Source organism: Danio rerio, chromosome 13 (assembly GCF_052040795.2).
Source record: "Danio rerio strain M-AB ecotype USA chromosome 13, GRCz13ab, whole genome shotgun sequence".
Taxonomy (NCBI): domain Eukaryota; kingdom Metazoa; phylum Chordata; class Actinopteri; order Cypriniformes; family Danionidae; genus Danio; species Danio rerio.
This window is the reverse complement of record NC_141033.1, coordinates 2,706,941-2,717,500: the sequence shown is the minus strand read 5'-3', so window position 1 is coordinate 2,717,500 and position 10,560 is coordinate 2,706,941. Positions and strand designations below refer to the sequence as shown.

The following is a 10,560-nucleotide window of genomic DNA, read 5'->3' as shown; positions in this document are numbered from 1 at the left end:
TGGAAAAATATTCGAAGGCTTTTATTCTCATAAACTTTGCGCACGTGAATGCGTCTGACTGTTGTGATTGGCCAAAGCAGACGTCTCACTTCAGCACATTCTAGACGTGCACGCGCTTATTACGGCAATCTTCCTTCTGCATTCACACAGCGCAGCATTCCGGCAAATTACCGGTAATGTTACAACTTCTCTTTCCGGAAAATAGCCAGAACGAATTTAACGATATTTTCAAAAAGGGCCTGTTCACACATACACACCTTCCAGAAAATTGCCGGTAATTTTCCGGAAAGGTCTGTGTGTGTGAAAGGGGCTTTTGTCAATATTTTGGAGTACACTAGATTATAGACATCCTTAAATCTAACAGATTAATATCTAAAAAAACTTTCATTTTTCACGAAAACCTAATTACTGTTTTCCATTTGATTTGCGTAAGAAGGTGTCACTTTATGCGGTCATTACTCTACATAAAGCAAGACTATGCAACATTCAGAGAATTAACGCAACAAATGCAAAAGTGGAAATGAGCACAAGGGAAAGACACGAGAACCAAGAATGTGAGTTTTTGTGTCAGTGGTAATGCCGAAGACAGATATGGGTCGCGTATAAACAGACAACAGTGGAATGAACAGAAAATGGATCTGAACAAATGATCGGATATAAGCGCTGCGGCTTGTGAAAAAAGCCCTGCGGGAGATAAAAGGATAATGAGGACAAAGAAGGGAGCAATTTTCTCTTCATCTCCACTTTCATCTCAAAAGTTTGAAACCGCAGATTTTACACAAAACATCGCAATCACATGTTTGAAAACTCCTTTGATCCAAGCGGGTGATTGTGTACAGCTGTTTCCACCATACTTCATCTCAAGCTTTGACAAAAGACTGACTCCGCTTGCTTTGTGTTTGACTGACTCCTGAACATTAACAATGCAAAAATAAAGAAAGGAAGGAAGGAAGGGTGGCACGGTGACTCAGTGGTTAGAACTGGGACTTCACAGTAAGAAAGTTGCTGGTTCGAGTCCTAGCTGGTCCAGTTGGCATTTCTGTGTGGAGTTTGCATGTTCTCCCCGTGTAGGCGAGGGTTTCCTCTGGTTGCTTCACTTTCCACCACAGTCCAAACACATGCGCTATAGGGGAATTGGAGGAACTAAATTGTTCGTAGCGCATGTGTGTGTGTGTGTGTGTGTGTGTGTGTGTGTGTGTGTGTGTGTGTGAATGTTTCCCAGTACTGGGTTGCAGCTGCGTAAAATATATGCTGGAATAGTTGGTGGTTCATTCTGTTGTGGTGATTTCATTCTTTCTGAAGGAAAATGAATGAAATAAGAAAGGATACACAGTAAACATGCTGGGTTTTACACAATTCCTTCATGTCGTCCAACACAAATTAAGTTAGCTGAATTTAAAAAAACTATTAAGTTATACTAGAAAATGTAAGAATTGTGTTAGAACAAGCATCAAAATTTTTTTTTGACTTTATAAGGAGTCACAACCATCAAAATAAATGCTTTCAATATTCCGATGATGAACTTTTAACCATACTTTCGAATCAAATTACTATTATTCTTAGTTTCTGATCTTGCTTCGCATTAATTCACTTTAAAAAATAGATTTTTTTTGCTTGTTCAAACTACTTATTTAAAATGAGCTGAAACAACACAATTCTTGAGATTTCATTGGGACAACTTAATTTTTTTTAAGTTCAATCTAAAATGTATTAAAAGTGTGTTGGGACAACATGAATGAATTGTGTGGAACCCTGCATTTTTCACAGCGTTAGATCTACACAGCTCTTGAAGAGGGCGGGGCATGTCAGATACTATAGAGCATTTGATTGGTTATTATTTGGTATGAGGTGACGTTAAAAAAACACTGCTCCATTTAGGCGGAAGAGAAAAACTACAAGCTTTACATGTTTACATAAGTTTTATCTTCGAAACGCAAATTTTGCTGCTGTTTTACAGCACACTAGCTTATAGATATCTTAAAAACTAACAATTACTGATACTAACATCTAAAAAAACCTTTCTTTTAATTTCATGAGACCTTTAATGATTCAAATGCAACAGGAATGCTGTGTGTAGGATCATGCATCTGGCATAATAAAGACACTCACATCAGGAGGAATACGAGCGCCGTCCTTCACAGTGTTTCCTTCGACAGTGATGTGATAGACCTGACCGTCGGTGTCAGTAAACACAAAGTGTTCTCGGGCCGATATGCCCTGACTGCTTTCAGACTTACTCTCCGCATCCTGCAACAGACTGACAGACAGACAGCATTGTGAGAAACTCAAAGCAATTAGACTGGAGCGTGTAACACAGTGCAGGACCGAAGCTCAATTACTGAAGCAGCACTAGACGAGCTTAAGTCTAATTTATAATGGACAGACAATTGAACAACAACAAAAAATCTATAATTCATCCATTGTGTAATTCCAAACCTATAATATGTACTTAATTTCTTCAATAGAAACACATAATGAGAGTTTCTGAGGAACATCCGTCCACTCTTTTCTATATAAGAGCAGTAGAGAGTTGGACTATAATGATAACATTGATAAAATGAATACTCGTTATGTTGACTAGATTGCGTATTTTGTTCTTACAAACAGACGAAAATGTACAACTCAGGTCCATTGGAAATGTTGTGTCTCAGCCTACATTTTTGCTAAATGTAAAATGGTTGCTCCAGGTACATTTTGTCGAACATTTCAGATGAAAGATCCACTAGAGGGCGCTGTCTACACTTTTGTAATCCTGAAATACGTTACGTAGTGGGACGTTTACACAAAAAACAAAACATTTTTACATGTTTAGCCTTTTGGTTTAGACGTTTACATCCTTTTGGCCGTTCTCGTGGATGTGTGTAAACCTGGATGGCTTCGAAAATGTTTTTGTGTAGACGGTAAACTCTAAAATGTAATATTGATCATTTTATAATCCGTAAAACCTGTTTTTGTGTTTGTGATGAGTAAACGATGGTGATTTGGGTCAGACCTGATGACGGAGGACTCCACACTGCTCTGTTCTGCATCCGCGAGCGTGGTCTGTCTGGCCATGGCTTCTCGCGCCGCAAGCTGCTTCTTCTTCAGGCTTTTGAGGTTGTGTGAAGGAGACCACTCCTGTTTACACACAAATACATGCAATCAGTCACCGCACATGCTCAAATGCACCTACATGGCTTTCATAGAATATTTTGATGGGGGATAAATGCTTCTTTTTAATATCTTTTTTTACATTTTTTACAGAAGTCATGTATTTTTAAATGCACTTTGATGGAAAAATGAATAGCCCTCCTGTGAAAATTTATTAAAAATGTATTCACAGGATTTATCTAACTCCAGTTCGCCTCCATAGAATATTTCCCAATTGTTTTTAGTTATGCTTCAAATACAAGGTAGATATTGGCACAGTGATGCATGTACTTTGGGACTGTGACAATCAAAATGTACTGGAAAGAGACTCACAAAATTCTTCTGAAAAAAATCATTAAAAAAAAGAAATAATAATAAATAAATAAATAAATAAATAAATAAATAAAATATATAGCAAATGAGAAATGAAAAATTACAGAAAAAATGAATGATAAAAACACATTATTAAACACTGCACACAGAACAAGCAGTACGAAACATTATTTTCCACTGTTTCATAAAAATTTGTGAAAGGATGATAATACATGTATTGATGTACACTTAGCAAAATGATGATAATAGATATGCTATTTCTCTGTGAAATAATGTTTGAAATGTGGAGGTAGATGGGATTGTCTGTTGATCATCGAGTGGCTGTCTAACTAATGACGCAGTGTAATTGACTTTGAGATAAAAGGGTGGAGTAAGAGGATTGTATCACACACTGAGGAAGGCATTGTGCCGAAACGTTTGTGTTTTTAAATCACCGGAAGAATGCAAAAATAAAAACAGTATGAAGCAATTACTTGATAAGTGTGAATTATTACCTTTTTGAAAGGGTGATAATAAAATACAAATTGTGTCACCAAAAATAAAAAAAGAATAAGAAAAAAAGAAAAGAATACAATTTTCACAGGAGGGTTAAAAAGGTTGCCTTCAATTATATGTGTACTCCATCATTCAGAAATAAAAGCCCATTTCAATATATCGTTGAAGTCAGAATTATTAGCCCCACTGGATTATTTTTTCCCCTAATTTCTGTGTAACGGAAAGATTTTCTCAACACATTTCTAATCATCATAGTTTTAATAACTCATCTCTAATAACTGATTTATTTTATCTTTGCCATGATGACAATTAATAATAGTTGACTAGATATTTTTTCAAGACACTTTTATACAGCTTAAAGTGACATTTAAAGGCTTAACCAGATTAATTAGGTTAACTAGGCAGGTTAGGGTAATTAGGCAAGTTAATGTATAACGATGGTTTGTTCTGTAGACTATCGGAAAAATATATAGCTTAAAGGGGCGAATAATATTGACCTTAAAATGGTTCATAAAAAATTAAAAACTGCTTTTATTCTAGCCGAAATAAAACCAATAAGACTTTCTCTAGAAGAAAAAATATTATCAGACATACTGTGAACATTTCCTTGCTCTGTTAAACATCATTTGGGAAAAAATTAATAAAAAAATAAAATTCAAAAGGGGGCGAATAATTCTGACTTCAACAGTAAATGTTACTCTTTCAAAACTGTAATGACATTTTTTGCTCTTATAATTGCAGAGATTGTGAAGAGTTTTGCTTCGCTGTTATATTGAGATAGCAGTTGAGAGCAAGAGTCAGGCTTGGAGTGTCTATTGGCAGCAATCCCGGTGAGCTGCTCATAAATTGGATTGGCAGGACCTCTCTGACATAAAGGCACTATGACAGAAAGCATAGAGCTCTAGTTTATTTTTAATGAGAGACACCTGGGAAAATTGCAGGCTGTTATAGAAGAAGCAAAGCTGATGTGCAAGCCGTGCTCGTACAGCCCAAATCCCTCTTCAGGGCATTTAGGAACATTGTATAATGATTATTATATGTAAAACATAAATATTGCACGTAGTGTGAGGTGAGACACATGACATGGGCACCGAACTCCTGGGATGGAAATGGAAATATTTAGTGACTGCTTCTTTAAATTCAAATTAGATTGTGCTCTTTTTAAAAGAGGGCGGGGCTATAAATGCCTGTGTGTCAGCATAGTGGCAGATTCAAAAACAAGAACGTCCTATGCTAATGAGGGAGAGATGGTCACCAGTGGGCGGGGCTTTCCCCCTCTGATGACATGTACAAAGGGAGAATGTCAATCAAAGTGTTTCTGCAGACTGTACATTCAAGTCTGATCACAAAAAATACCATTAGAAGCTGGTTATATTCCCACAAAACTGTGTTTAACCCCCTTATAAATGTGATTTTTGCATAATAGGTGCCCTTAAAGATGTTTCTCTTTATTTAATCATATTTCTACTTCCCTCTGACAGGATTTTCTCATTTACAGAGCCTCTAAAGCGATCAACAAGATGAAACCAGACTTTTGATCCGTGTTTAATCCAATGCTCAATTTTCCCTTCTCCAAATCCATGCAAATAAGCGCATATTTAATTAGGCGATTTGCATAATTAAACAACATTTACGAAAACCACTAATTCCCAAAGTAATCAATCATCTGGAGAATTATGACGGCGTCTGTGATTAAATCTTCTCTTTGCTTACCTGGAGTGTTTTGCAAAATGTTCTGGGACACGCCACTACAATTAAAATGTTAATGGGACACGCCACTACAACACATGACGGCAAGCCCACTACAATAAAGATGAAGGTAAATCTCCTCCACTTCATTTAACTGGTGTGTTATCACCAGCACCACCATCCACTCATGAGATAAAACTAAAATAAAACATTAAGTAAGAAACTGGGGTCACACTTTACAATCAGGTTTCATTAGTTAATGTACACTACCTCTCCTATTTAGTCCCAGTAAATTGAAACTGTGTCAGTCCAGTCACTGCCTGACTAAAGTCTTGTTGTTATGCAAGTTTTAGGAACAACAAATAATAACTTGACTTCTAGTTGATCATTTGGTATCAGAAGTGGCTTATATGAAAGGCAAATACCTCTAGATTATGCTTATATTACTAAAATAAAATACGATCAAGGCTTGATTTTAAATGATTTGATTAGGACAGTAAGGTCTGACTTTGCTCAGACTAAAGTCTCATCACTGAACAGAAATAATGTCCAGTATAGAATATAAAGTCCTGCTGCAGTGGAGACAGAATGAATATTGTGTCTGACTCCATCATGAGCTTGGAGGACTGCATCCATACATCTCTGACATGACTCAAATCACTGATTAATAAAGTCATCTGGAATGCCAAAGAAAGCCTTCCTGCAGGACTCCCAGAGCTCATCAAGAGTCTTTGAACACATCTTCAATGCCTCCTCCTTCATCTTACCCCAGACATGCTCAATAATGTTCATGTCTGGTGACTGGGCTGGCCAATCCTGGAACACCTTGACCTTCTTTGCTTTCAGGAGCTTTGATGTGGAGGCTGCAGTATGAGAAGGAGCGCTATCCTGCTGGAGAACTGTCCCTCTCCTGTGGTTTGTAATGTGATGGTCAGCACAAATGTCTTGATACCTCAGGCTGTTGATGTTGATCATCCACTCTGCAGATCTCTCACACGCCTCCATACTGAATGTCACCCCAAACCATGTTTCTCTTTCACCAAGCTTGACTGATTTCTGTGAGAATCTTGGCTCCATGCAGGTTCAAGTAGGTTTTCTGCAGTATTGGTGATGATTGGGATGCAGATCAGCAGATGATTCATCAGAAAAATCCAGCTTCTGCCACTCCAAATGATCAACTAGAAGTCAAGTTATTACTTGATGATCTTGCAACTGGCATCGATGACAAGACTTTTGTCAGGTAGTGAGTTGACTTTATTAGTACCCATAGGTAGATTCAAAGTTTGGCAATTGAAACAAACAATTAAATCATACACAAACATACCCACATATACACATACAAAGCACCTTATAAAATATTACAATTTATTCAGACTGACAACAGATGATGGGACAAAGCTATACCTGAACCGTTTTGTCCTGCTAAAAAGCATCTGAAACCTTTGAACCGAAGGGAGAAGGATAAACTCCTCAGACAGAGGATGAGAGCTACAGCTACTAATGTTCTGGACAATCTTTGAAAGATGCCTACTATACAGGGATTCAGTACTCGGCTATGATTCACCAATGAACCTGTTAGACCACCATACCTGTCAACCCACTCGTTTTCCCCGGGATTCTCCCGTGTTTTACAGTTCTATCCCGCTATCATCCCGTAAAGGTAATTTCCAGTTTTTCTCCAGTATTTTCAGTTTTTCTTCAAAGGGTGGCACTTAAACATTACTGAGCCGAGCCTCCCTGTATGCAACCCATACCGCCGAACCACCAGGGGTCGCCCCTTGCTCTTAAATGTGAGTCTGTTTTGTGCTTTCGCTTTGTTTAGGCAAGAAAACACTTAGAAATAAATATGAAAACAGCACGATTCCCTTTTCTTTTATTTACAGGTGCCGTCTCCCCTTCATATGCAATCCTCAAAACAGTCATATAGCGGTGCGTGACTGTCAGCTGACGCACTCCATGGTGATGCTGTTTCCCAAAGGGATTCTGTACACGCGATTTGAAGCGGAGTCTGGGGCTGCGTCCGAAACCGCATACTTCCATACTATATAGTATGCTAAAATCAGTATGCGAGCCGAGTAGTATGTCCGAATTCATAGAATCCGAAAATCAGTATGCGAGAAGTACCCGAATGACTTACCACTTCCGGCGAGATTCTAGAGTGCGCATCCCATGCATGCTGCGCTATCCCATGATGCCCCGCGAGCGATTTCATGAATGGGAGTAAAGCGACGCAATTGACGCAGGTAGGTCATGTGACGGATGTAGCACGTCCGAATTCCATTCATACTTTTCACGTTCATACTGTATAGAACATACTTTTCTAACAACCGAGCAGTACGTTTAAATTCAAATGCAGTACCTACTGAGTAGTAGGCGGTTTCAGACGAAGCCTGGGTTTTGGGTGCGTGCTTGACCAGACATATACACAAAATCCAGACATGTATCCCTTATTTTCACATCCCAATGTTGACAGGTATGTAGACCAGGGGTTCCCAAACTTTTCAGCCCGCGACCCCCAAAATAGCAATGTCAGTGACTTGAGACCCCCATTTTTCAAGGTGGTTATACTGTAAATATACAAAGGTTGCAGACACAACTATAGGCATATATAAACCTGAACACATTGACAACACAAAAATGGGACAGTCCATTAACCATATAATGTTTTTTTTTAGTCATTTATTAATTTAATCACATTTGAATATAAAAATTAAAGGCCGATGGTTGATTTTTATTTGTATGTTGTTGTTTCTTTACCTATCTTCTGTGGGTCATGAATAAAATATGGTCATTTAAATAGTTTAATAACATTTATTTGAGTTTTGGAAATCACCAAGCGACCCCTTGTCATTGTCCTACGACCCCCACTTTGAGAACCACTGATGTAGACCACCTAGTAGTAACCTGGCTCAGTCTATTCCAGGTTTTTGAGAGACAGACCTCCCAACCATGCCACCAGAGCGAAGGATAAAATAGATTTGATCAAAGCACGATAGAAAAGAGTAAGCATATTGGGGCCGATGTGAAGACGCGATAGTTTCCTTCTTGCACACAGTTTGCCTCAAAGTTTAAAGATCGGTCAATAATGGTAGCCAAATATTTGTAGCTCTCCAGCCATTCTACTTTCTGACTCCTAATATTAGTCTAGTGTATTTACTAACATGAACTATTTATTAACAAAACTTGTACAGCATTAATTAATAATAGTGCAACACGATTAAAATCCAAGTTCATGCTTGTTAACATTAGATAATGCATCATAAATGAACATGAATGACTGTATTTTCATTAACATTAACAAACACTATTAAATGTATTGTTTATTGTTTGTTCATGTTAGTAAATGCATTAACTACTGTAATACAACCTTATTGTAAAGTGTGGTTTACCAAGAATAACGAAGCAGTTTTGTAGGCCAAACAGAGGCAAACGTTGCCCAATTTCCCTGTGTCAATCAGCCAACCGCTACCTGATTTCACCGTGCTTTAAAAGCATCTCAAATGCTGTAATTTCTGATCGCTAGAAGTCGCTGGCACACATTTTACCCACAGGAAGCAATCAAGATGCAAATGAGCTGGCAGAGAGCTTGCCGCGCGCGCGAGAGAGAGAGAGAGAGACTGCATTTATTACAAGGGTTTTTGTTAGGGTTATTTGCGAGCCGGTGCTCGCACCATTACAATGTTTACGGCCCCTGCAGGAAAACACACAGAGAATTTGCCTTTTTGTGAGTCTGTGTGTGCTGATGGAGGAAGATTCCGAGTAATCTCCCTGCTCAAGATCTTGACTGCACGCTGTAAACGTGCGGAAATAAAAACACAAGTGTAGATGCACTGATATGTACGGTGGCTGAGAGAGCTCAAATGTGCTGCAGGTTAAAGCTGCTGTATGTACGTTTTTGACTCTACTGAAGCGTAAAAATACCACAATATTTTTGCAGATATTTCTGAAACATGCTCAGTGAACATTCTTGTTTATCTGAAATACAATGCTGAAGTCAGATATTCTGCTTTATGCCGGCAGGGCTGTCTTTGTTTTGGTTCCTTTAACCCGCCCAATGCCAGTTTAGCCAATTATATCATTTATTTTGTTTTCATGTTTAGCAACCTCATGGGTTTGTATTCTGTTGTATAGTGCTGTTCTGCCATGTGATGGCTCAGTATGTTTCTATACATTAAACACAATGTTCAACATTTCATCTGTGGAGTTTCTTTGGAAAAATACAGCACACAGAAACGCCTATGAGTGGAACAAGGTTAAGGTACAAACATTTTGGGCCCTATCATACACCCGGCGCAATGTGGCGCAAGGCGTGACGCAGTAGTCTAAATGCATTAGCGCTCATATGTGCGCCCATAGGCGTTCTGGTCTAAAAAGGGAGGCGTTCTGAGGCGGACCGCTGGCGCGTTGCTATTTTGAGAAACTATAATAGCTTTTTCATTACACCAAAACTAACCTGGTCTAAACTCCGGCGCAGAGTTGCGCCTCGCTTACACACTGCTTAATACACACAAGAGAGCAATAGACAAATATCTTTACATATGAAAAAATTTAAATATTAAGGATATATATAGGATATAATAAGAATACATATATGATATAAATATAAAGGATTAAAATATTACAAAACATATTATTTTCTAGCCTACATAAATATGAAAAATCACTGCTTTTATGTCTTCTTCATCTCGGGAGGCTTTTTCAGTTCATTCATAACAATTTGCTTTTGTAATGTTATCATTATTAGCAGTATTATTTATTATATCCATATTTATATGTGTTTTATTAAAAACAAGCTTAGATTTGTCCACCTGTCAGGTTTTAGACCATATGGGGCACAGCATGTGTTTTAGGATATAACTCAGGTTTTTGAGCACACTTTGTTATTATTGTTCATTTATTCGTTTGCTGGAAATT

At 38.0% G+C, this 10,560-nt stretch overlaps 2 protein-coding genes across 12 annotated transcripts in view; both read right to left on the bottom strand.

Moving 5' to 3' along the window:
- The window catches only part of arfgef3 (ARFGEF family member 3), a 973,876-nt gene that overhangs the window by 624,496 nt on the left and 338,820 nt on the right, over nt 1–10,560 (bottom strand). The window lies entirely within an intron of this gene.
- The window catches only part of wdr11 (WD repeat domain 11), a 98,105-nt gene that overhangs the window by 24,893 nt on the left and 62,652 nt on the right, over nt 1–10,560 (bottom strand). For all 11 annotated transcript variants that reach the window (NM_001423963.1, XM_087278013.1, XM_087278014.1 and 8 more), the window contains 2 exon segments: nt 2,110–2,257; nt 2,993–3,117. In NM_001423963.1, the coding sequence (NP_001410892.1) occupies nt 2,110–2,257; nt 2,993–3,117 (273 nt within the window).